General features: G+C 46.8%; 1 protein-coding gene across 22 annotated transcripts in view; it reads right to left on the reverse strand.

Annotated features, from left to right (window-relative positions):
* The window catches only part of ATXN2 (ataxin 2), a 1,802,199-nt gene that overhangs the window by 399,316 nt on the left and 1,376,070 nt on the right, over window positions 1–26,813 (reverse strand). For all 22 annotated transcript variants that reach the window (XM_086943042.1, XM_086943056.1, XM_086943053.1 and 19 more), the window contains one exon: window positions 25,721–25,853. In XM_086943042.1, coding sequence (XP_086799168.1) covers window positions 25,721–25,853 — 133 coding nt within the window. The remainder of the gene's footprint in view (window positions 1–25,720; window positions 25,854–26,813) is intronic.

Below are 26,813 nucleotides of genomic sequence, written 5' to 3' on the forward strand. Positions count from 1 at the left end.
AAATGACGCGTTTCGCCATTACGGCTTGTTCACGCTCCTATATGATATGATCAAGGCTGCGGTGACGTGGCCGAAACGAGTCATGCCGGTGGCAATGGGGAAATAAAACCACGTAGAATTTAATCTTTTGGCGTCCGAGTGATCTGTACCTGGGGGAGTTTTCGGCGATTGAGGCTGAAACGCAGGACCTTTGGACTTCATATATACATATATAAACATATATATGGAATATGCTACTTACCAGTATGCATCTGTTCTTGGCATAGAGGGCTGCAGAGTGGTACATTATGAATAGATCGCCATCTGGTGTTGGGCTCGGATGATTGCACTTTGTTTTTCTCTTGGAGAGTCTTTTGTATCTTGGTGACTCCTCCCTTAGTTGGTAGTGCGCATGGGCATCGGCTCCATCCTTAGATTGTTTTGCCATAGTAGGGTTAGATGGAGTAGTATAGTAGAATACAGATAAGAGTGCCCATGTAAGTGTATCTAAATAAGATAATGTTGGAACAGACACAGGTTTCCGGGGAGGCTGGGAGGGCATGTACCACTCTGCAGCCCTCTATGCCAAGAACAGATGCATACTGGTAAGTAGCATATTCCGTTCGAGGCATATGGGCTGCAGATGGTACATTATGAATAGACTATACAGCAGTTCTCTCCCTAGCGGTGGTCGCCCGTGTCTGTTGCAACTGTCTGAAACAATGTTTTTAATACTGCTTGTCCCACTCTAGCTTGTTGCGTTGTGTGCACATCTACACAATAGTGTTTTGTGAAGGTGTGCGGTGTAACCCAGGTAGCTGCTTTGCATATGTCATCTAGTGGAATGTTTCCCAGAAATGCCATAGATGCTCCTAGTTTACGTGTAGAGTGAGCTCTAGGAGGAACAGTTAATGTTCTCTTTGCCTTTAAGTAGCATATTTGAATGCATTTTACAATCCATCTGGCAATGCCCGCTTTGGAGATGGGATTGCCTTTATGTGTGGGAGAAAACGCAACAAATAGCTGTTTTGTCTTTCTGAAAGTTTGTGTTCTTTCTATATAGTACAATATGGCCCTTCTAACATCCAGTGTATGTAGGGCTCTTTCCGCTACTGTTTGTGGTTTTGGAAAGAAAACCGGTAATTCCACTGACTGATTGATGTGGAATGCTGAAATAACCTTTGGTAAGAATTTTGGGTTTGTTCTAAGAACCACTTTATTTTGGTGTAGCTGCATAAATGGTTCTTGAATCGTAAAAGCCTGCAGTTCACTTACTCTTCTAAGTGACGTGATAGCTATGAGGAAGGCTACCTTCCATGTGAGGAATTGTATTTCACACCTATGCATAGGTTCAAAGGGTGGCCCCATTAGTCTGGTAAGCACTATGTTGAGATTCCAGACTGGGGAAGGTGGTCTTCTTGGTGGAATGACTCTTTTGAGTCCTTCCATGAAAGCTTTAATTGCTGGTACTTTAAACAGTGACAGGTGTTGCCTGTTTTGTAGGTACGCCGCTATGGCTGCTAGATGAACCCTGATAGAGGTATATGCTAGGTTACATTGCTGTAAGTGTAATAAATAGCAAATGATTTGTTTAGTGGATGCGTCCAGAGGGTTGATGTGCTTACTGTTACAGTGTATAGCAAACCTCTTCCATTTTGCTGCGTAGCATGCTCTGGTGGTAGGACGTCTTGCCTGTTTAATGATTTCCATGCATTCTGGTGGTAAATCTAAATACCCAAACTCTATGACCTCAGGAGCCAGATCGCTAGGTTCAGTTGTTTGGGATCTGGGTGCATTATTTCTCCATGGTTCTGTGTAAGATGCATGGGTAATAACCTTAGCTTTTGATGTGGTACTTGTGAGAGTTGTAGCAGCGTGGTGAACCACGGCTGTCTTGCCCACGTGGGTGCCACTAGTATCATTGTCATTGAGTGTTGCTGCAGTTTTCTCACCAGTAATGGAATTAGTGGTAGAGGAGGGAACGCGTAAGCAAATTTGTTGGACCAATTTATCCACAGTGCATTGCCCTGGGACCTTTGGTGTGGGTACCTGGATGCAAATTGCTTGCATTTTGCGTTCTGATGATTTGCAAACAGATCTATCTCTGGTTGCCCCCATTTTTGGAAGAATGGCTGTAGTATTTAGTCGTGCAGCTCCCATTCGTGAACTTGTTCTGACTGTCTGCTTAGGATGTCTGCTATTTGATTTTGAATTCCTGGTAGGTGTTCCGCTAACAGGTAGATCTTTTGAGGAATGGCCCATCTCCATATGTCCTGTGCTAGTTTGGACAGTTGGAGAGAGTGTGTCCCCCCCTGTTTTTGAATATAATACATTGCAGTCATGTTGTCTGTTCTGATCAGGACTGCCTTGTTTGTTATTTGCATTTGGAAAGCTTTTAGTGCTAGAAATATTGCTAATAGTTCTAGGTAGTTGATGTGCAGTTTCTTTTGCTGCGCACTCCACTTCCCCTGTACTGTGTATTTGTCCATATGCGGTCCCCATCCGGAGAGCGATGCGTCCGCTGTTATTATTACTTGTGGAATTGGCTCTAGGAACGACCGTCCCTTGGAAATGTTTTCTGTGTTCCACCACTTCAGAGAGCGATACGTCCGGTCGTTTACCAACACCAGATCTGTAATCTGACCTTGAGCCTGATTCCACTGTGTCGCTAGACACTCTTGTAGTGGGCGCATTTGTAGTCTGGCATGTGGTATTAGCAGTATGCAAGAGGACATCATGCCTAATAGTTGCATAAACACTCGTGCTGGTAGTGAGTGTTGTGGTTGAAATCTTTGTATTAACCCGACCATTGTCTGTACTCGGATTGGGTTGGGGTATGCTATTGCCTTTTCTGTGTCTACTGTAGCCCCCAGGTATTGCTGGATCTGGTTTGGTTGCAGGTGTGATTTTTTGTAGTTCACCGTAAACCCTAGGTGGTGCAGCAATTGAATTGTCTTCTGTGTGTTGTGAAGACATTCTTCCTTTGATTTGGCCTTTATTAGCCAATCGTCCAAGTATGGGAAGACATGTATTTGTTGTCTTCTTAGGTGTGCTGCCACCACAGCTAGGCATTTTGTGAAAACTCTCGGTGCTGTTGTGACACCGAACGGAAGGACCTTGAACTGGTAGTGTTGTCCTTCTAACACAAACCTTAGGTATTTTCTGTGGGCTTTGTGAATTGGGATATGAAAGTAAGCGTCTTTTAGATCCAGTGTAGAAAGAAAGTCCCCTTTCTTCAGTAAAGGGAGTGCTTGTTGGAGCGTGACCATGTGGAAATGCTCCGAATTTATGTAAGCATTGAGAGGTCTGAGGTCTAATATTGGTCGTAGGGACCCGTCCTTTTTGGGGATCAGGAAGTATAGAGAGTATACTCCTGTTCCTTGTTGATCCTTTGGGACCTTCTCTATTGCATGCTTTTGTAGAAGTGCTAGCACTTCTTCTCTTAACAATGTCAGATGATCCTGACTCATTGGACGCTGTTTGGGAGGGATGTTTGGTGGGGTGGCTGTGAGTTCTAGGCAATAACCATGTTGGATAATCTGTCTCACCCACTTGTCTGACGTGATGTTTTCCCAGACAGGTAGGAACTGTGATAGACGTCCCCCGACCGGTGTTATGTGGTCTGGGGGGAGTTCTATGAAGTCACTGTTTTGGTGTTGAGGCGTTGCGGTTGTTATTATTTCCGCGGCCTCTACCCTTATTGTTGTTACCTCTGTAACTACCTCTTGAATTACCTCTGGGTGATGTTGGTGTGAAAGATGTGGATTGCTGATTTGTTCCTGTGTTTTTTGAGCCCCCTCTATAGGTGGATCTACGAAAGGAACCTCTGTGCGTTGGCTGTTGCAATGCTCCCATTGACTTAGCCGTTTCCGTATCTTTCTTCATCTTTTCTAATGTCTCGTCTGTACTTGAACCAAACAATGTCTTTTGATCAAATGGTTTGTTCAGTAGGGCTGTTTGTACTTCTTGTTTGAATCCTGAGATTCTAAGCCATGCGTGCCTTCTTAGCATGACACTAGTGTTAATAGACCTTGCTGCAGTGTCTGCTGCGTCTAATGCACACTTAATGGAAGTATTGGTTATTATTTTACCTTCCTGTATTAATTGGTCTGCCTTCTTCTGATGTTCTTTTGGAAGATGTGTGAGAAGTTTTTCTAACTCATCGTAATGTGCCCTGTCATAACGTGCGAGTAGTGCTTGTGTATTGGCTATACGCCAGCTATTCGCTGCCTGTGATGCTACTCTTTTGCCTGATGCATCTATTAACTTCGACTCTTTATCTGGTGGAGGAGCCTCTCCTGTAGATAATGAGTTTGCTCTTTTACGAGCGTTTGAGACCACCAGCGAATCTAGAGGTACATGCCCCCTAATAAATATTGGGTCCTTTGGAGACGCTTTGTATTTTTTATCGATTCTTGGGTTTAACACCCTGGCTCTCACTGGGTTTTCGAATATTTCCTCTCTGTGAGTGAGAAGACCCTTCAGCATAGGAAGAGTACCTGATGTTCTCTGTGCACTAGGTAGAGTCTCTAACAAGAAATCCTCTATCTGAGGTTCTGTGTGCATATCTAGTTTGTGATATTTTGCTGCCCTATTAATGAGCTGCACAAAACCTGTGTTATCATCAGGTGGTGAAGGCTTTGAGGGATATAGCTCTGGGTCGTTGTCCTCATCTGACCCTACATCGTAATTTTCCCATGGATCTTCCTCATCTGGGATAGATTCGTCATCCCCTTGAGGTTCTCCCTCCCCTATATCACTATCTACCTCTGACTGAGGTGTAGCTGGTCTTGGTGTGGAGGGTGTAGGAATATGTGGCCTATTGTGAGGAATAGGAGAAGAGGGTGTGTCTCTAGGACGAGGAGAAGCAGGAGGAGTTATGTTCGGCCCCATTGTTCTCTTTTTTGAAGGAAGAGGTTTATCTTCTGACTGTTCACTCTTTCTCTTCTTCGTGACCACTTTCCCAGTTTGTGGGTCAATAAACAAGATCTTTTGTTTGGGATCTGTTTGTTGCTCTTGAATCGGTACCGAAGGTCCTGGTTCCGAGAGCTGTTTTTGTTTTTGATCTTCAGATCTTGCTGTTTTCGACACCGAATGTCTGCTCGATTCCGACTTTTTGGGTATCGAGTGTCTCTTGGGCGATAAATCATATTTCTTTTTCGACATGGAATGTTTCGATACCGAGCTCTCCTTTGTATGTAGCCTCGGTGTCGAAGTCGATGTCGCCCTTTTCTCGGATCCGACATGGTGGGATTCCGAGTGCTTCGGTTTCAGTTTCGGTTTCGTTGCCGGGCCCGAGGGCGGGGCGTCGGAAACTTTTTTCAGCGGTTTGACCGGGCCCGAGGGCGGGGTCGTTACCGCACGGGGTAGGTTTTTCGGTAAGGGGACGTCGTCACTCACGGTTTGTTGCTCTAAGAGTTCTTCAACCTCCGACTGGTCCCCTTCCGACCCCGACTGGTCCTCTTCTTCCTCGATTTGTTCGTCTCCGAACAGCTCCGGGATTGCCTCCGCCTGCATTCTGGAAGCCTCGTGTCTTCGAGCTCGACGATTTCTAATCGTTAGCTAGGAGGAGAATGCTGCGCAGGCTTCGCAGTCCCTGGATTCGTGTTCAGGCGATAGACAGAGGTTGCACACCTCGTGTAGGTCCTTGTGTGGGAACTTAGCACCACACGATGGACATTTTTTGAATGGAGTCCTTTCCATGGACTCCGGGCTTGACTGCGTCGAGAAAGGTCTCCTGTTCTTCGACGTAGATCCAAGTTTTTCTCTTCTATTTTAAATTTGTAACGCGTCGGAATGGAAAAGAACGCGTTCGATAACAATACCGTCGAATTGGAAAGGGAATACGCGCCGAAAAATCACTTTCTTCTGAAGTTGATCTGGAGCGTCTCGATCTTCATCCGAACCCAATGGCGGAAAAAAAACAATCTAAGGATGGAGCCGATGCCCATGCGCACTACCAACTAAGGGAGGAGTCACCAAGATACAAAAGACTCTCCAAGAGAAAAACAAAGTGCAATCATCCGAGCCCAACACCAGATGGCGATCTATTCATAATGTACCATCTGCAGCCCATATGCCTCGAACATATATATACACACCTATATACATATACACACAAGTTACTACTTGTGTAACAATATATCTGTAAGAGACTTTAGTTAGTGATAGATTCCATACATTAGAATATCCCCAGGCGTCAGACTGGATCCGGAAAATATTGCATAGCAATACGCCTGCGCGCCGTCAGGTGTCGTCCGCGGCTCCGCGTCAGTCGTCACGCCGGAATGACGCCTGAGTACTTCGACGCCGCCCATGCGCGCTGACGTCAGTTCTGATACACAGCTTTTCCGCGCCAGATACGCAGAGCCATGATAGAACCAACACTGGTGCCATGAAACTAGGGCCCTGAAAGGGGATGACCTTAACCCTAGATATCGGTTAGCAGAACGGGGAGGATGGGTGGGTCGGTAAGGAATCTATCACTAACTAATGACTCTTACAGATATATCGTTACACAAGTAGTAACTTGTGCATCTGAAAGAGACACGTTAGTGATAGATTCCTTACCTTAGAATAGATACCCCAGCAATACCAACCCCGGTGGTGGGTCTGCGAACCAATAATCACACCAGAAAGTCCTGGAGGACAGAACGGCCAAAGAAGCCATCCCTCCGGACTTGACTGTCCAGGCAATAATGTCTCGCAAACGTGTGCAGCGAGGCCCACGTAGCTGCACGTAGCTGCTTGGCAAATATCCTGCAAGGTACTCCTCGGCCCAGGGCAGTTGTAGTCGCCGTGGCCAGAGTAGAATGAGCCTGTAGACCCACAGGGGGTTCCTTCTTCGCCAAGGAGTAACATGCCTGGATACACAAGATGATCCACTGCGAGATGGTCCGCTTGTGCACCGCCTTTCCCTTCTTAGCGCCCACGTAACCAACAAAGAGTTGGTCATCCACCCGGAACTGGCGTGTGCGATCCAGATAGTAAGAGAGCGCACGTTTTGGGTCCAGACGGTGGAGCCTCTCTTTCGAGGGATGTGGAAAGAAGGTGGGCAAGGTAATGGACTGCCCAATGTGGAAGGCCGTGACAACCTTGGGTAGGAATAAAGGTCTTGTCCGAAACACAACCTTGTCCGGATGAACAGAGAGGAAAGGAGGTGTAGAAGAAAGAGCCTGGAGCTCACTCCCTCTCCTGGCAGAGGTGATGGCAACCAGGAAAGCAGTCTTCAAGGAAAGAAGACGGAGAGGACAGTTATGGATTGGCTCAAAGGAAGCACACATTAGATAAGTAAGTACAAGATTCAAGTCCCACTGGGGCATCACGAAGGGAACAGGAGGGAAAATATGAGTGATGCCCTTTAAGAATCTGTTGATAATGGGTGACTTGAACAAAGAAGGCTGATCAGGTAGCCTTAAGAAGGCAGAAAGGGCAGAAAGGTAGCCCTTGAGAGTGCCCAGAGCAGAGCCCTGCTGGGCAAGAGAAAGAAGGAAGAGTAGAACCTCAGAGAGAGGGGCAGTGAGAGGATCCACAGCCTTTGCTGTGCACCATGCCACAAATTTGTTCCACCTGCAGGTGTACACCGACTTCGTGGAGGGCCGCCTGGCCGCCAGAATGACATTACAGACTTCGGGAGGCAAGTCAAATGGCCTCAACAGTCGCCGCTCAATCTCAAGCTTGTAGGTGGAGACTGGACAGGTTCGGGTGGAGGACCGTCCCCTGCTGCTGCGACAGAAGGTCTTCCCGAAGAGGCAGACGAATCGGGGGATCTACAGACATGCTGAGTAGCTCGGAAAACCAGTATCTTCGTGCCCAGTCCGGAGCCACAAGGATAACCTGTGCCCGGTCGCGCCTGATCTTCAGCACTCTGGGCAGAAGTGGTATAGGCGGAAAGGCGTACAATAGACCGCAACTCCACTTGCGACGAAAAGCGTCCCTGAGCGAGTGCCGCCTTGGAAACTCCAACGCGCAGAACTGATGACATTGCGCGTTCTCTGTGGCGAATAGATCTAACCAAGGCTCTCCCCACTGCTGAAAGAGGCCTTGCGCCACATCCGAGTTCAGACGCCATTCGTGATCCATCATGCACCGTCGGCTGAGTTTGTCCGCCCCGGCGTTCAGGGAACCTGCCAGGTGTTGAACCACCAGGGTCACGCCCTCATGTTCCAGCCACTGCCAGAGGCGCAGAGCCTCCTGGCAGAGGGTCCACGACCCCACCCCGTTTGTTGCAGTACCACATGGCGGTGGTGTTGTCCGTGAACACCTGCACTACACTCCCCCGGACAGAGGGGAGGAAACAAAAAAACTAGGGCACGAAAATTAGTACAGGGCTAAGAACAGGAGACTCTGCCATGTCATAAGATTCTCTAAAGTAACTTTCCTTCTTTTATACAGGTAAAGAGAAGGCTAGGACAATCAAAATGGAACCTCCACAACTAAGTGAACATTTACAGATAAGTATAAGCTAATAGGCAACAAAGTCAGCGCAAAGCGCTTTACCGCTTGAGAGGAGGGCGATACTTTAAATATCTTTTTAGTAGTTTTTCATTGAATTATTATAAGTATTTGGGAAGAGCGAGGTAGGAGGACAAGGAGCAGGGAAGGAGCCACTGACAGCAAGACAAGAACAGCGAATGTGCAGACAACAAAGGAGCAAAGGAGAGTGGAATACAGGGCGGAAGAGATGCATGCAGCAACTAGAACGTGACGTGTCCTTCTGCCCTAGTCAGCCGTTATTTTTTCTGGTGCTGTTCCGTCCCTGCCGCACATGCAACCAGGCCAGGAGCACTGTTGACAATCTTGCATCTTAGGATGGAGACCATTAATGAATTCAGCTAGAATGCTTACCATTGGAGGTTTCTTGTAGGATGAGTCATCATGTTTATCAGAATGAGTGTCAATAATCCCAATGAGATTCCTCTTCCTCATAATATCTGCAGTCAGCTTTTGTCTGCTGTTCATAGTGATCGTCACCATAATCTGCACTGTCTTAACATTTTACGGCTATGAGTAGGGCTACTGCAGTTCCACATTATTCTTCGGCCTGGGAATTACCTTTTCTGACTAAGAATTTTGAAGGAAGCGGAGAAGATACTGGCATGGGGATGTACTGTTAGGGAGAAAGGCGTTCTTAGCTAGGACTAATGGAAAGGAACAACCTTCCTCTTAGTTGTCGTTGCTGGTTAGGGCTGGTTTTAGTGCAGTGCGACCAGTGCGGTCGTATTGGGTGCTGACCTTCGGAGGGGGGGGCAGACCTCAGGAGGCGGAGGGGGCTGTGTTTGGCAATAACTTATGATTGGAGAGATGATGGGCACATTTGCCCAGTGGTAGTAAGAGAATGTGAGGAGGCGGGTGTGGGGGCGCTAACAGTTCTCGATGGACTGGGCGCCCCCAGCACTAAAGCCGGCCCTGTAGAGGGTGGTGTGATCGATAGTGATGTCAGCAAAAGTACAGCTTTTGGTGGAAAAGCAACTGGTGTTGTTGACGGTAGAGAACCTGTAAACAGCGGAGGAAGCAATAACCAGGTGTTTACAGCTACAGTTGTCTAGTCAACAGTACCTCACTCACAAAAAAAATTGAGACAGCTGGAGTTGCTGATAAGGGTCCTGTCAATAGACTGTCAGAATCGTTAATTTTGGAATGTGCCTCTGCAGATGACTTCAGAGCATCTCTAGCTTCTTTTTGATTGTTAAAAGGCCTTTTCCACCTTGAACGGTCTTTTCTGTGGCTTATTACTCTCCATTAAGTTCCTGGAACAGACTCCTTATCGAACTGTAGGTAGTCATTTGCATTGTTCTGTAGCCTCAGAAGATACTGTCATTAAGGATTTTGGATGAAAATTTGCAGCGAAACATTACTTTTGATTTATGCTGCGGGTGAAGGCAGTAAATACAGTCTGAATAGGGGGGATCCTTTTTTACCACATGCAGCACATACCCACAATAAGGCTTTCTTCAGTGATTCAGCCATTATGACATACAATATTGTCCAAGCTAATCTCCAAAGGGTAATTGAAAATAAAGTATGGAGAGAGCACATGTATGTGTAAGTTTGACAAAATAAGGTGCAATAAAGGTCTCTCAGCAGAGACGTGAGAGTAAATCCATTCCATGCAAAGTCAGGTAGAAATCTAAGTTTGAAAGCCTCTGAAGGAGGCGATGGGGGTGGGGCTTCAAAACAATCAAAACATTGGCTAGAGTTCAGATATTTTTAAACGAGCCAAATGTGCTACTAAAGTGACACTGCTCGTCCTATTGTTAATGTGATTTCTTTGATACTGCTGTTGAAAGGTCGCCCGCAAGCTCCTAGCTTGATGATAGGGAATTATTTAAATACGTGAATCTATTAAACAACCAATGAAGAAGGTTTGTTGACCATTGGGTGCCTGGAAGAGCAAGATTCATAAGTAAGGATCTGAGAAGGCACATTCCACTTCACAGTCTTCACAGCTTCAAGCTTAAGACCCTTTGAAGTGACATCTGATCCAGTTGCTTTTGAAGGCCAAGAATGCCACTGCTTTGCGAGTGAGTATTAGGGACTGCATCAATGAAGAGCAGAAGAAGCGCAACTAACATCAGCACAATGGCTGGTGCCTCAGATACACTGGTGACGTCACTTAAGGTAGTAAAGTTGTGCTGGAGCTCTACCTGACAGCATAGCAATGATTTAACCCAGATCTCCTGACTGGGGGTGAGTGTTTAATTGATTCAGCATTTGGGTGTAAGGCAGGCTGTTATTTGGACCCTCAATTGGTGGCCACCATCATTTGGTCCCCTCCCGGCGCTGAAGACCAAAGTCAAAACGCTGGGCCTCCGGTTTGATGCTAGGCGCACGTTCAATAGCCAGATCACTGCCTTAGCAGGCAAGTGCTTTGGGATGTTAAAATCCCTCAAAAAGATCATCAGGCTTCTGCCTGATCCTGTTGGGAAAACTGTCATCTTGCGGCTGGATTACTGTAACATCCTATATTTGGAAGTCTTGCAGTTAGGACTGATGAGGCTCCAAACGTGTACAAAACACCGCGGCGCAGCTCCTGCTGAACCTTATTAGATGAGCATCGATAGACCTTTCAAGCTGCACTGGCTTCCGATGAAGAAGCATCTGTCCTTCAAGGCTCTCTGCCATAGTTACAGGGTCTTTACCAAATCAGATGCCAGCTATCTTCACCACTTCATCAAACCCAATCTCCCCCGAGGTCTATGAGGTCTTCAGGGGCTCTGCTGGCTAAGTCCCCACAGTTAAAAAACCTCATATTGGGTGCAGTTATTTTAGCATTCTGGCTCTCAAGCTGTGGAACTCTCTTCTGCTGCACCTAAGATAATCTAATACAGAGTTTTTATTCCGGAAATATCTCAAAACGTTTTTTTTTTAAGATAGTTCGAGGTTTCTTTAAGGATTTCTGTGTCTCTTTTCGGTAGCTAGAACTTATCAGTGTTGGGACACCTCTGCCGAAGTAACCATTCACTTTATAAATTGTTTTATTATTATAAATAGTATTTTAAACTCTGTGCTTCTGCATATATGATTTATACCATGGCACTTTCTCATGCATATTACTTTTGGAAAAAACTATATTTAATAAAAATCTAAGATGAAAAAGGTTACCTTTGTACAATAATGTAAAATCACATTGAAGAGCAAACACAAGGAGATTGACGGAGTGCTGAAACTTTTCAGACACTCACTCCCAGTCACAGATCTGGGTTGAATCCATCATCATTCTTTAGCTCACTGCGCCACCTCAGTTCAGACCCAGCTGTATGCAAATCAGCATTGACCCTGTGCCTCAAGGGAACATTCCAGACCGAAATGCCAAGCTAGGTCTTCCCTGAACCAGAAACAAGCATCCTGGACCTGTTTCTGGGTAACGCACAAGTTACTTACCTTCGGTAACTATATATCTGTAAGAAACAGTAGTTAGTATTAGATTCTTTACCTTAGAATATCCCCCGGCGTCAGTCTGAATCCGGAAATCTTCGCGTAGCAGTACCCCTGCGCAACGGTAGGCGTCGTCTGCGGCTCCGCGTCCGACGCCGGGATGATGTCGGAGTACTTAGACGAAGCCCTCGTGCGCTGACGTCAGTTCTTATACACAGCTTTTCAGCGCCAGAAATGCAGAGCCATGATAAAAACCAACACTGGTGCCATGAAACTAGGGCCGTCAAAGGGATACCCTTAACCCTAGATATTGGTTCGCAGAACGGGGAGGATGGGTGGGGAGGTAAGGAATCTAATACTAACTACTGTTTCTTCCAGAAATATTGTTACTGAAGGTAAGTATGCAAATGCTACTTACCAGTATGCATCTGTTCTTGGCATGTAGGGCTGCTGACATTCATATCTGTGCATAGATCGCCGCCTAGTGTTGGGTCCGGATGATTGCACATTGTTGTCCTGGAAGAGTCTTCGAAGTATCACGAGATAGGTGGCTCCTCCCCCGGACTACAGTGCGCATGGGCATCGCCTCCATCCCCAGATTGTTTTTAGCCATTGGCAGAGATGGAGTGAACTATGTGAGTGATGACCATGCTATGAGCATCTATATATATGAATACTGCAGCTGCTACAGGCGCCGGGGAGGAGGGCGGGCGATATGAATGTCAGCAGCCCTACATGCCAAGAACAGATGCATACTGGTAAGTAGCATTTGCAGTTCGAGGCATGTGGGCTGCTGAATTCATATCTGTGCATAGAATACATAGCAGTCCCTCTCCTATTGGCGGCCGCCCGTGCCAGCTGCAGCAGTTTGAAAAAGTGTTCTGAGAACAGCCTGACCAACAGCTGCCTGCTGTTTGGAGTGCACGTCTACACAGTAATGTTTAGTAAAAGTGTGTGTGGTAGACCATGTGGCTGCTCTACAAATATCCTCTAAGGGAATGTTCCCAAGGAAAGCCATAGAGGCCCCCAACTTTCTGGTGGAGTGGGCTCTTGGTGGAATAGTGAGAGTGCGTTTAGCCTTAGCGTAACAGATCTGAATACATTTCACGATCCATCTAGCGATACCAGCTTTGGAAATAGCATTACCCTTGTGGTGTGAGGCAAATGCAACGAAAAGTTGCTTTGTTTTTCGAAAATCCTTTGTCCTGTCAATGTAGTACATTAAGGCTCTTTTAACATCAAGGGTGTGGAGCATCCGCTCCGCCAGCGACTCAGGGTTTTGAAAAAACACTGGCAACTCAATTGTTTGGTTTATGTGGAATTGAGATACAACCTTGGGTAGAAATTTAGGGTTAGTGCGGAGCACCACCCTGTTAGCATGTACTTGGAAAAATGGTTCTTGGATGGTGAGTGCCTGCAACTCACTAACCCTCCGTAGCGATGTAATTGCTACTAAGAAAGCCACCTTCCAAGTCAGAAACTGAAGCTCACAAGAGTGCAGTGGCTCAAAAGGAGGACCCATCAGCCTTGTAAGAACCACATTGAGGTTCCATTCTGGTGCTGGTGGTGTCCGTGGTGGAATGACCCTTTTGAGTCCTTCCAGAAATGTTTTGATAGCAGGAACCTTGAAAAGTGAAAGGTGTTGCCTATTCTGGAGGTATGCAGCCATAGCAGACAGGTGAATGCGGATGGAAGACTACGCCAAATTGCATTGGTACAGATGGAACAGGTAACAAATGATGTTCTGAGTGGAAGCATCCAGCGGGTCAATGTCGTGGTTTACACAGTAAACGACAAACCGCTTCCATTTAGCCGCATAACATGCTCTAGTAGTGGGCTTCCTTGCCTCCCGAATGATGTCCATGCAATCGGGGGGAAGATTGAGGTAGCCAAACTCTAGGATTTCAGGAGCCAGATCGCCAGGTTGAGCTGTTGCGGATCTGGGTGCTGAATGTCGCCATGGCTCTGCGTCAGAAGGCTGGGTGTGAGATGAAGCCTTTGATGCGGTACCACGGAAAGTTCCAGAAACGTGGTGTACCATGGTTGGCGAGCCCACGTTGGAGCAACCAGGATGAGAGTCATCGAGTGCTGCCTGAGCTTGCGCGCCACCAGCGGTATCAGAGGTGCTGGGGGAAAAGCGTACGCAAATCTGCCTGACCAGTTCATCCATATCGCATTGCCCTGCGATTGCGGGTGTGGGAACCTGGCGGCGAAGCTTTGGCATTTTGCGTTCTCCCTTGTGGCGAACAGGTCTATCTCTGGATGACCCCACCTTTGGAAGTACGGTTGGAGTACTGATGGATGTATCTCCCACTCGTGCATTTGGTGGCTGTGCCTGCTGAGCAGGTCCGCCATCTGATTGTCCTTGCCTGGGAGATGCTCTGCCATGAGGAATATGTTCCTCTGAATGGCCCACTTCCACATGCTCTGGGCCAGATGAGACAGCTGCGGAGAGTGTGTGCCTCCCTGCTTCTGAATGTAGTACATGGCCGTCATGTTGTCCGTCCGGATCAACACGACCTTGTTGCACAGATGTACTTTGAACGCCTTTAAGGCCATGAAGATTGCCATCAGTTCTAGCACATTGATGTGCATCTTCCTCTGCTGTAGTGTCCATAGTCCCTGCACTGTGTAGTGGAGTACATGCGCTCCCCATCCCTGGAGAGAAGCGTCCGTCGTCAGGATAATCTGTGGCACAGGCTCTTGGAACGGTCGGCCCTTGCAAAGGTTTTGTGGATTCCACCAATGCAGAGAGTTGTATGCTCGACCGCTCACCAACACTAGGTCTGTTAGTTGCCCGTGAGCCTGAGTCCACTGACGTGCTAGGCACTCCTGAAGCGGACGCATATGTAACCTCGCGTGCGGGACGATGGAGATGCAGGAGGCCATCATGCCTATCAACTGCATGAACACCTTCGCTGGAAGCGAGTGCTGAGGTCTGAATCGTTGGATCAGCGTCTGGATACTGGCGATTCTCACTGAATTTGGCTGCGCAGTGGCTGCCAGAGTGTTTATTGTCGCGCCCAGATACTGCCGTATATGGGCGGGTTGGAGATGGGATTTTGGGTAATTCAGTGAGAATCCCAGATCGTGCAGGAGATGAATGGTGCGAGACACGTGGTCGGCACACTGCTGTTATGATTGTGCCTGAATGAGCCAGTCGTCCAGATAAGGATAGACGTGGATGTTCTGGCGTCTTAGATGCGCCGCCACAGTCGCCAGGCACTTTGTAAAAACTCTTGGCGCTGTGGTGACCCCGAAAGGCAGAACCCTGAACTGGTAGTGCTGGTCTAGAATTGTGAATCTGAGGTACTTCCTGTGTGAAGGATGCAGGGGAATGTGAAAGTATGCATCCTTGAGATCTAGCGTAGCCAGGAAGTCCCACTGCCGAAGCAGAGGGAGAACCTGCTGCAACGTGAGCATATGGAAGTGTTCTGACAGAATGTACCAGTTGAGGGGCCTGAGGTCCAGGATGGGCCTGAGGGATCCGTCCTTCTTGGGGATTAGAAAGTACAGAGAGTAAACTCCTGATCCCCTTTCTTGCAGTGGCACGAGCTCTATTGCCCCTTTTTGCAGCATGGCTTTGACCTCCTGCTGCAACAAGTGCAAGTGCTCTCCGGACATAGGACGGCTTCTTGGAGGTATGTTTGGTGGAGTGGAAGTAAGTTCCAGACAGTAACCGTACTGGATAAGAGATTTGACCCACCTGTCCGTGGTGATGGATTTCCACGCGGGCAGGAACTGTTGGAGTCTCCCCCCGACCGGTGTTGTGTGGTCGGGGGGCAGTGACAAGGCGTCACTGTTTGTTGGTGGTGGAGGACCTGGAGCTGTTGTTTCCACGTCCTCTGCCTTTGACATTGTTGCCCCTGTAGCCACCTCTACCCTTTTTGGTGTATGAGGTTTGGGTGTTGCTTTTAAAGTACTGCGTGGATTGTGATGCTTGACCCCTTGAGGTGCCTCTGTTATTGGAGCGGCGAAAGGAACCACCCCGAAACTGCTGTGATTGGAGGGCCCCCATAGACTTAGCAGTGTCCGTATCTTTCTTCATTTTTTCAAGGGTCGCATCCACTTCAGGGCCAAACAGGTGGTCTGGATTAACTGTTTGATTTAAGATGGTTGTCTGTATGTCTGGTTTAAACCCTGATATTCTAAGCCATGCATGCCTACGTAGTAACACACTAGTGTTGATAGCCCTGGAGGTGGTATCAGCCATGTCCAGCGCACACTTAATGGAAGCGTTGGTAATTAGCTTCCCCTCCTGAATCAACATTTCAGCACCCTCTTTGTACTGATCAGGTAAGTGCTGCAGAAGTGTTTCTAGGGTGTCATAGTGCGCCCTATCGTAGCGTGCGAGTAGGGCCTGCGTGTTTGAAATGCGCCAGATATTAGCTGCCTGTGCAGCAATACGTTTTCCTGAGGCTTCAAAGATCTTCGATTCTTTATCTGGGGGAGGAGCATCACCCGTGGTCTGCGAGTTTGCCCGCTTGCGTGCGTTGGATACAACCAAAGAGTCCAGTGGCAAGTGTCCCTTGATGTACGTCGGATCAGTGGGCGCTGCCTTGTATTTCTTGTCAATACGAGGATTGATCACTCTCGCCCGGGTGGGCTCCTTGAAAACCTCTGGCACGTGCTTTAGCACTCCCTTGAGCATTGGCAATGTCTTGACAGTCTTCTTAGCCACTGAGAAAGTGTCAAACAGAAAATCGACATCCACTGGGTCCGCATGGAGGTCGACATCGTGATTGGCCGCAGCTCTCTCAATTAGAGCGTTGAAGGCCGCAGAGTCCTCTGTTGGGGAAGTCTTTGCAGCAAACAGCTGCGGCTCCTGTCCCGACTGAGGGTCCTCAGGGTCGCCCCCAGCAGACCATGGCTCATTGACCTCCTCTGGATCCGAGTACGCTGGATAATTGTACTCCTCCTCCTCGTCTCCGTCACCCTCCCCAGCGTTTGAATGAGTGGGTGAGAGTTCGAGGCCTTGTGGAGATGCAGGCTCCATAGGGGCAGAAGTACCCGCAGAGTCCAACTTCTTTTTGAGCGGAATACGAAAATGCTCCAACACTGGCTCCGGTGTGATCTTCCTCTTAAGGAGAGAGAGTTTGCCTGTGTTGGCGTCGATGACAACCTCTCGACGCTCTTCGTCAGCGAGTGGCTGGAGCCGAGGCTTCGGCACTCCCAAAGATGCTTTAGGCGTGGACACCAGCTTCAAGGGCACCCCAGCCCCATGTTTCGGAGCGAAAGCCTTCGGCGTCGTCTTTGGCGGCAGCGTGAAGTGGATCGGCGCCTGCGCCTTCGCCGGTTTATGTGGAGTCTTCGGCGCCACATCCTTCGGTTTGGGAGCCGCTGCATCCTTCCGAATGCGTTGAAGGGACTCCGTGACCTTCTTCGTGAAGGACGGCGAGGGTTGGACTGTCTCGAGGGATTCCTCCGAGTCCTGATCCGGGTCAGTGATTAAAGGCACGGTCTTCGGAGCCGACACATCACCGGCCTTGGCTTTGTCGACCGGGAGCGGCGCAGCCAGAGCTTCGGGGTCGTCCTGACGCTTCTTTGAGGCTTTTTTAGGGTCATCGACCTTCTTGGCGTCGACGCGGGCCTTCGGCGCGTCGACCATCTTTGGCGCCGACGCAGCCGCGTCGGGCGTCTTCGCCTTCGGCTTCGACACCGGTGTCTTCGGGTCAGCCATTTTGGCGTGCCTCTTGATCTCGGCAGCCATTTTGGACTTCTTCGGCGCCGAGGCCTCTGGAGCCTTAGGTCCCACCAGTGCGACTTTCACTTTCGGTTTCGATACCGATGGTGCGGATCCTGATGGCTTCACTTTCGGTTTCTGTACCGGGAGTGGCGCATCTGTAATGTCCGTGGCCGGGCCCGGAGGCGGGGCCGTGGGACGAGTATTGAGGTCTTGGGTAAGGCCCGAAGGCGATCCCTCGACCTGGGCCTTTTGCTGGGGTTCGGCCCCAGAGTCAATAGGAGGATGCTCCTCTTCCGAGCTATCCTCCACGGTGGCAATGGCCCCGTCGTCGTCCCCTACCTCCTCGACGACTTCCTCGAACTCTTCATCTCCGCGTCGTAGTTCTCATCTTCCGACGCTGGCTCCGAGTCCGAAACTTGTAGGACGGTGTCGTCTTCAACGTCTTCTTCAAAGATGTTGGCCGGAGGTGGTGCCGATAACTGGGCCTGCAGTCTCGCGGCCCGACGTAGCTTGAGAGTCTTCTTCGACCGGAACTTGGAGCAGGCCATACACCTGGCCTCGTCGTGGTCCGGCGACAAGCATCTGTTGCACACTGGGTGCACGTCGAGGTGCGAATACTTAGAGGCGCACACTGGGCACCTCTTAAACGGAGTTCGTTCCATGTTGAAGTAGTCTGGAGCGTCGTGTAGGCCCGTCCGCGCCGACAACACGCGGAAGGGCAGCAAGTGTTCGGAGCCGATAAATAAGCAAACCCGAACGATGGACAATACCGACGCGAGTCCTAAAGACCTTTTGGTCTCAAGTTAGGAAAGTTAAACAACTATCGATTCCGACAGAGGGAACCGAAACACGTCCGAACCCAATGGCGGAAAAAAACAATCTGGGGATGGAGGCGATGCCCATGCGCACTGTAGTCCGGGGGAGGAGCCACCTATCTCGTGATACTTCGAAGACTCTTCCAGGACAACAATGTGCAATCATCCGGACCCAACACTAGGCGGCGATCTATGCACAGATATGAATTCAGCAGCCCACATGCCTCGAACACTTGTGCATCAAAAAGAAACAGGTTAGTATTAGATTCCTTACCTTAGAATAGATACCCCAGCAATACCAACCCCGGTGGTGGGTCTGCAAACCAATGATCACACCAGAAAGTCCTGGAGAACGGAACGGCCGAAAAAGCAATCTCTCCGGACTTCTCTGTCCAGGCAGTAGCGTCTTGCAAACGTGTGCAGCGAGGCCCACGTAGCTGCCAGACAGATGTCCTGCAAGACCAGGGCATTAGTAGCTGTCGTGACCCGAGTGGAATGGGCTCGTAGCCCCACAGGAGGCTCCTTTTTAGCCAGCGAATAACAAGCCTTGATGCACAAGACCCCACCCGCCCTGTTTGTTGGAGTACCACATGGCGGTAGTGTTGTCCGTGAACACCTGCACTACACTTCCCCAGACAGAGGGGAGGAATGCCTTCAGTGCAAGCTGGATCGCCCGCAGCTCCCCAAGGTTGATGTGGAGCCGGGACTCCACCGGAGACCAGAGGTCTCTGATATCCACCTCTCCTACATGGCCCCCCCAGCCCTGAAGGGACGCGTCCACCACAACTACGTGCTCCGGTTGAGGTAAAGAGAGGGATATGCCGTTGACCCAATCGGGGTCCGTGAGCCACCACTGCAACTGTCTTGCAGTGCCCTCCGAGATCAAGACATGGTCGGACAAGTTGCCCTGATGCTAGGCCCACTGAAACGTCAGGTCCCACTGCAGAGCCTGCATCCGCCAACTGGCGTTATGCACCAGAAGGATGCAGGAGGCCATCAGCCCCAGAAGCCGCAGCGTCAACCTGACCGAGACTCTGGTTAACGGCTGAAAGATCGGAATCAGTGCCTGAATATCTCGAACCCACTGTTCGGGAGGATAAACCCGGAACTGCGCTGACTCTAGAACCGCTCCGATGAAGAGGAGCTTCTGAGAGGGACACAGGTGTGACTTCAGCACATTGATGGAGAACCCCAGCAGGTGCAGGAGGTCGGCCGTAGTCTGGCGGTGTCTGACGACTGTCTGGGGCGAACCCGCCTTCAACAACCAGTCGACGAGGTAGGGGAAGACTGAAACCCCTAACCTACGCAGATGAGCTGCGACCACCGCCATCACTTTTGTGAACATCCGTGGGGCGCTGGTAAGGCCGAAGGGGAGCAAGGTAAACTGAAAGTGCTCGTGGCCTACCGTGAACCGCAGGTAACGCTGGTGGGCCGGCAGGACGGGCATGTGGTAATACGCATCCTGCAAGTCCAATGCTACCATCCAGTCTTCGGGGTCCAGGCCAGCTAGGACCTGAGCATCTTGAACTTCTCCTTCCGGAGGAAGCCATTGACACTCTGTAGGTCCAAGATAGGGCATGGGCCTCCTTTGCCCTTCTTGGGTACCAGAAAGTAGTAGGAATAGCAACCACGTCCTACTCCTGGCCCAGGAATGCGCTCAATGGCCCCCTTGGCCAAGAGGGCCGTGACTTCCCCCTGCAGAAGTCGCAAGTGATACCCCGACATGTGGTGGTATTGCAGTGGCATGGCTGGAGGGGTCGCCTCGAAGAGGAGGGAGTAGCCCCTTCAGAGGATTTGCAGCACCCACCTGTCCGATGTGATGAAGCGCCAGTGGAGGAGGTTATAGCGATTATCGATCTTAGAGTACAGAGTGAAATCGAACATGTCAGCTGGAGTAGTGCCCAAAGCTAGCCACAGACATGGTTTAGTACAGATAACATTTTCTAGCACTAATAATAAAAAAAAAAGTGAGAGCCAACTATCCTTTTCTTTTTCATTGGCTCATCGATATTTAAGATTACCTATAGCAGTACGTTTTCAGAATCTTTTCTGGTTTACAAACATTTGTTGCAACTATTACACAAACAAAGATGGACAATTCAATAAAGGGCAGGTAACTACTTTCAATGCAGTGAACCACAATACTTCTGTTGGTGGTTAATTTTTAATTGATTTGTGATTACCTATTTAACTTGTCTTATCTCTTTACAGGCTAGCAGTTCAAAAGTAACTAAAGTCCATATTTTCAATGTTGTGTTATGTTTAATAAAGTTAATACTCTATCATTACTGATGATTCTAATCACAGCATTGAAACTAGCAAATTACTAGCCCGTTGAACAGATCAATTGATCTAGATAATTTACATTGGTCACCTGGAACTAAAATAGGCATTCCTGACTGTCTGATGCTGACTGTCCGAAGAAGAATTCAGTTGAGAAAGTGAGTGTCACTTAATAATAGTAAACAGTGTAATAATCGGACACAACTGAGAGGGAACTCAGTCTTCAGATGGCTGCTCGTGGCTACTAAAGCACTATCATTGGAAGAAGGATACAAGTGTGGAGATGGAAGGGGTCTGATCACTACTAATAACATTACTTTGTCTCTTCTAATACTAGCCTTTCACTTTTCTATCCCTATCATCACTCACAAGCTATTTGTAGGACAAAGGAGATTACAAAATGATGGCTGGTAAAGTTCAACCCTGCTACTCATAACAAACCCAAAATATCATACAACCCATTGCCTGTAAATATTACACCTAAGGAGAATCTCCAGTTCAGGACACCTAATTGGTTAACTTTAATTTGAGTTGGCTGAAAGAAAAAAATAAGACTATCTCCCTGTTCATTGTTGCATAACCAAGATTTGAAAGTCCCCTCCCTGAAAACCAAAGGACTTAATCATCCAGTAATGAGGAAAAAATGAATCACAATTACAAATGTAAGTATATAATCCTTTGCCAGAAACCAGGATTTGTGTCTAAGAAGCACTTAAAATGTGGACTCATTAGATCAAAGAATCAACATATGCCCACCCAAAGAAAAAGAAAAATCGATTAATTACTTCGATATACAAGAAATCAGGTCGGTCTGTGATATCAATCATACCTGATACAGATGGGAGTTTGTTGATCACAAGATTAAAGACTACTAACAGATCTTTGTTTTCAATTCTTATGCACAAACTATTGATACCCTGACATTCTGTGAAATCTTAATAAGATCATGTATTACCTCAGAAAAGGTACTGAGATCATACATTGGAGATGATTTCCATACTCTATGTGACGGAACGCTTGACAGGAAATACAACTCCAAATTTAGATATAACAGATTGCAAGCACAGATGGCTACACCTACTTAAACCCATTAGTGTTGTAGATGCATGGTAGCTTTATAACCTAACCAGTAAAGAATATACATTTCACTCACACGATACGTCGTCCTTATCAAACTACCTATTAACATGAGAAACACACGCCAGAAAACAGCTGTCTCAGATTATGCCTGCATCTCCTTTGACTACAAACTAACCAAAGCATCACCAAATTTGCGGGAGTAGAGTAGGATTACTCCATCATCAATGAGAAGAGCAACAACGAACATAAAGGCTATTCAGCATTTCACATACGATAACCAACATAATGAAGTATCACCAGAACTACTTTGGGTAACCATTAGAGGCATTATGCTCAACACTCTGGATGCAATTTTATTTTTAAAAAGACACTTTAGTACTAAACCTCAATACTTTACATTACTCGAAGCCTTGAAATTCTATTCCAAAGCTGTTAGATATTGTATCAATGCAGCTGTTCGGAGCGGAGACAGAAACTCATTCTTTAAGCAGTACCATTAGTACTACAATGGTTGATATTGCAGTCTCTGGTGAATCTCTAACTAATCCATCAGACAGATAATCAAATCCTATTAAACCGATAGACAATGAGACTTAGGCTATATTTGAAGAGTCCCTGTATCTTACAGTAAACACAGGCAAATATTACCAAATACCAAGCAATGATTTCAATTATGAGACAGGCATCTCTAATTCTTCAACAGAAAATGTGACAGTTCGTCAATGCCTGACAGTCCTAAGTTTCAAAATTTTCAAAAAGAAGCAATTGAAGTTCCAATCTTATATACTATCAAGAAAGCCAGCATCAATGGAAGAGAGTCTTGCTTGCCACCTGGTTTAATCAACAAACATGTCAATAGCATCCTAAACAAATGAGACAAGAATGACCAAATAGAGGAAGGCCTGAGTTCATTACCTAGAAAGGAGGTAAGTACTATATCAGCTCTTTGCTTTCTTGCCCCACAAAAGCAATCCCCGGGACCACCGCAGTCACAAGAACCACTTCAAGAAGTTGAAAGGTTTATACCCCAAACTGATGAGACAACTACCATTCAGTCAATACACAATCTGCTTAAGCAGCTGATGTTGGATACAAGATAGATAAAAACATCAAAAACTGATATTGCTTTACAAAGTGAAGCTAATCTGGAGATTATAGATGGAATTTCTGAACAAAAGATGTTAGGATCTAGAAATATGTTTATCGACCATAGACGATATTTTGAGCACTCAGCAGGAGAAATGGTTTCTTAGCTGTAATCCCAGTTCTCTCTCACAGAAATCTCCAGCAAAATCCTATGCACTGAATAGTCCTGCCCACATGTGGGCACCCCAGAGCAGTTCTTTCAAAGACACATTTACTATGCCTTACTCTTGAAAGACCAGAACGCATGTGACACAAATGTTAAGTTTTTGCCGCTTTAAAACTAGCTATGTTGCCAATCATATTGAATTACTAGAGGAAATTAAAAGGAGATCTTCAAAAAACGCCCTTCACAAACTCTTTTTGCTTCTATTTAAAGTAAGAGAAGGGGCAATAAATGGCAAAGTAGTTCTACAGGCTGCAGCAAGGAAAACAACGAGAATAGGCCACTGCCTTCGGATTCATCTGGGTACAGTCATCAAAGGCTCTGTAGTCACAGACCTGTTTGTGACAGTCCCTACATGGTTCGAACCCTGTTGTCTTAAAAGGATACATTTCCGATAGCAAACAGGTAAAGGTTTGCTGAAAAGGGTATCTAGAAAAGATCAAAGGGAAGCTCTGAATCAGCATCTGAATGCAGGGAAAGAAAGGAACTGATGTTAGCACGCACCTGTAGCACTAAAATGCATCTCTTCTCATTATGTCTAAAGAGGAACAACACATCAGCGAGGAGCTGCACAACACCATTCTCTGCGTGCAAAAGTACTACTTTACAGTTTCCAAATCTGGCCTGGGGAATATTCACATGCTAAGCAATCTGTGGCTATAAGTATCCATCAGAAAGTAAAATTGTTTACAAATCAGCTGCTTCATAAGATAAATTTAACCCACAAGGCATCACAGACTTCCACATTCTCACCAGATATTTTTAACTGTATGGCCTAAAGGCTTCTCGTATCGAAGGTTCAACTGTTATGTGAATGCAGAGAACCTTGTGCTGTTATCCAGTGTTTATGTCGGGTACGTGTAGCACATGCTGCAGTAGTAGGACTTTGTGTGAGTTAGTCGGAGTACTGAAGCGAGATCCATTTTGGATGCCACTGCTTTGGCATTGCTCAAGATGGAGGAGGAGGATAGCTTTCCAAGATAGCTGAACAATAGTTTCTTGAATTCCTGTGGCTGAAGGGCGATGATTCAAACAATGAACTGAGGAGGATTCAGACAGGGCTGTCTTTACAAATCCTATTAGGATTTCTGTTAGTAAGGGGTGCTGATTAGTTCATCTTGAGAACTATTGTTTGATTGATGGCAGGGTTGCAAAGTAGGACTTTGGTTTCTATTTTGCTAGCAGAGTAGGTTTCTGGTCAGGTCTTCCCGGTTATATACCCTGGATTGTTACATCAGAGACGCTCCTGGAGGAAACCACTAAAAGACTTCATGACTGCAACTGCTTTGGCGAGAGAGTTAGCCCAAGCAGGGCTGCCACTGCAACTGTGACAGCCTGGTCAGGCAGAGCCTAACTTCATTCATGTGGCCTGACAGGCTGCAGCAGCTGGATCTGCAATTGGATAAAAGCCCTAGGACCGTCCCTCACTGCTGAACTGAGTGCAAGTGGTCATATGCACTAAGATGATCAATGGACCTGGCCTCCTGGGCAGCCCCTTAGACTTCCTCCAATTGCCCCAGGATTCAACCTGTAGAAAGATAGTAAGGCTGTTGGATCCTTGATAGATTAGTGCAAGAGTCTAACTTTTTACCACAACACCAACAAGGGTAAGAACTGCTGCAACACGCGAACTGTGTGCGCCTTTCTAAGAGGGGTTAGCAAAAAGGTGATCAGTGGATGAAGCACCACAAGCTACAATCATAACCAGGGTCACCGATCTGCATAGTGGATTTAATTTTTCAATATTTAGTGCTGCTGTGAGATTTTAAAATTACGTTTTTCTAAGAAGACAATCACTGGGCTGGAAATTGAAGTTACTGTGTCTGTTGGCTGATTGTTGAGTTCTGAGCTTGCGTGCCTAATACTACATCGCTGAGAAGCCTGTGACTGCTTGCCGAGGCTACTATAAGCGTCAAGTACAGAAAAGGCTGTACATGCCCCAATATGCAGAGCCATAGCAGAACTGGCATTCAAAAAGCGTTTTGGAATTGTACATGGCTTAGTGCTCACAGAAGCTAGAGAAAAATGAAAATAGCATACATTGAGGAAATTGTCCCTGTAAAACATACACAATCCCAGGCTTGTAATTCCTAACCAATCATTACAACTTCTGGAATCTGTATTAGAAGCTGAATCAAGTTTGAAGCAGAAGTTTACCAACTTCTAAACTTCCGATTTCTTAGTTTATTTTTTTTAAAATATTAATGTTCATGTATTCTTTACTTAAAAGTGGCCCAAACTATTTTTGAAATTATATAGTCTGATTAAAACGATATTTTATTTCATTTTTAAGGTTCTCTTCGCTTCTGTAACATTTTAGTAAAGATATCATGAACATGGTGCAGCGGTTTAAAAGGTCTTTTATGTATTTTAAATACCATGTAATAACGTATATTTGCCATTCTATTAACAGTTTTTATATTCATTGAAATGGTCTTATGACCTTTAAAAAAATATTGGTCTATGCTACAAATTACATTGATGTATCACACCAAATAAGGTTTTGAGGGAATGTTTGGATTCATGCATTGATGAACATCAAAGCATACAACATAATTTACTAAATTAATGAACAACATTGTGAAAATTAATGAGGTGTCTCAGGGAACATGTTAAAGATATGAAGTATGTAAACAATTGCATGCCAATGTCATTTCCATGTTGTAGTTTCAAGATGTAAAAGTCTCCTACCATACATAGCATGTGTCTGCTCATGTGTACCATATTGCGTTCCAGAAGATGAAACTAAACCAGGCTGTGCATGTGTTGGTGGCGCCATCATTCTTGCATTTCCTTGTATTACAGGACTGTAAACATGAGGATGCTGTTAAGAAAGGACATACATAAAAACGAGGTCTAACCAGGTGGTATGATTTATGGCATTTCAAAATAAAAATGCACGCATGACAACGGCATAGATATGGAAGCAAGGTTTTGCATTACTGTGTACAGATTTATTCCTGTGAGACCTTAATATTTCTTACGTTTTGGTGACGCAGACGTGGTAGATCTTAGAACTATTTCTGATACTGTATGCTTTGGCACAGGTCCAAGTGCTGTATGCAGCAGACTGCAGGACATTGGAACAAAGTATACTATTGCATTAACATTGACTCATACTCATGAAGAGTTAGGGTCATTTACAGAAATAAGAAATTTAGCCAAAAATGATTTAAACAAACAAGTTACTTAACTTTTGTAACAATATATCTGTAAGAGACACAGATTAGTTATAGATTCCTTACCTTATAATTACCCACAGGCGTCAAACTGGATCCGGAAAGTTTTATCCCTGCACGTCGAAAAAGGTGGCGACGGTCAGCTCCGCATTCGTCGTTAGCGTTATGGTCGCCGGGATGACATCGTGGTAGCTAAGTAGACGCTGCCCTCGCGCTGTCAGATCTGTACACGGCTTTCCACGCCAGAAACGCACAGCCATGCAAGACACTTACCACTGGTGCACAAAACTAGGGCCCTGGAAGAAGTCTTTAACCTTAGAAATCAGTTCATAGAACGGGGAGCATGGGTGGGGAGGTAAGGAATCTATAACTAATCTATGTCTCTTACAGATATATTGTTACCGAAGGTAAGTAACTTGTTAATCTGAAAGAGACAATTAGTTTTAGATTCCTTACCTTAGAATAGATACCCCAGCAATACTAACCCCGGAGGTGGGTCTGCGAACCAAGTTCACACCAGACAGTCCTGGAGAATAGAACGGCCAAAAAAGCTGTCTTTCCGGACTTGGCTGTTCAGGCAGTAATGTTTTGTAAACATATGCAGC

Source organism: Lissotriton vulgaris, chromosome 11 (genome assembly GCF_964263255.1).
Source record: "Lissotriton vulgaris chromosome 11, aLisVul1.2, whole genome shotgun sequence".
In the NCBI taxonomy this organism is placed as follows: Eukaryota; Metazoa; Chordata; class Amphibia; order Caudata; family Salamandridae; genus Lissotriton; species Lissotriton vulgaris.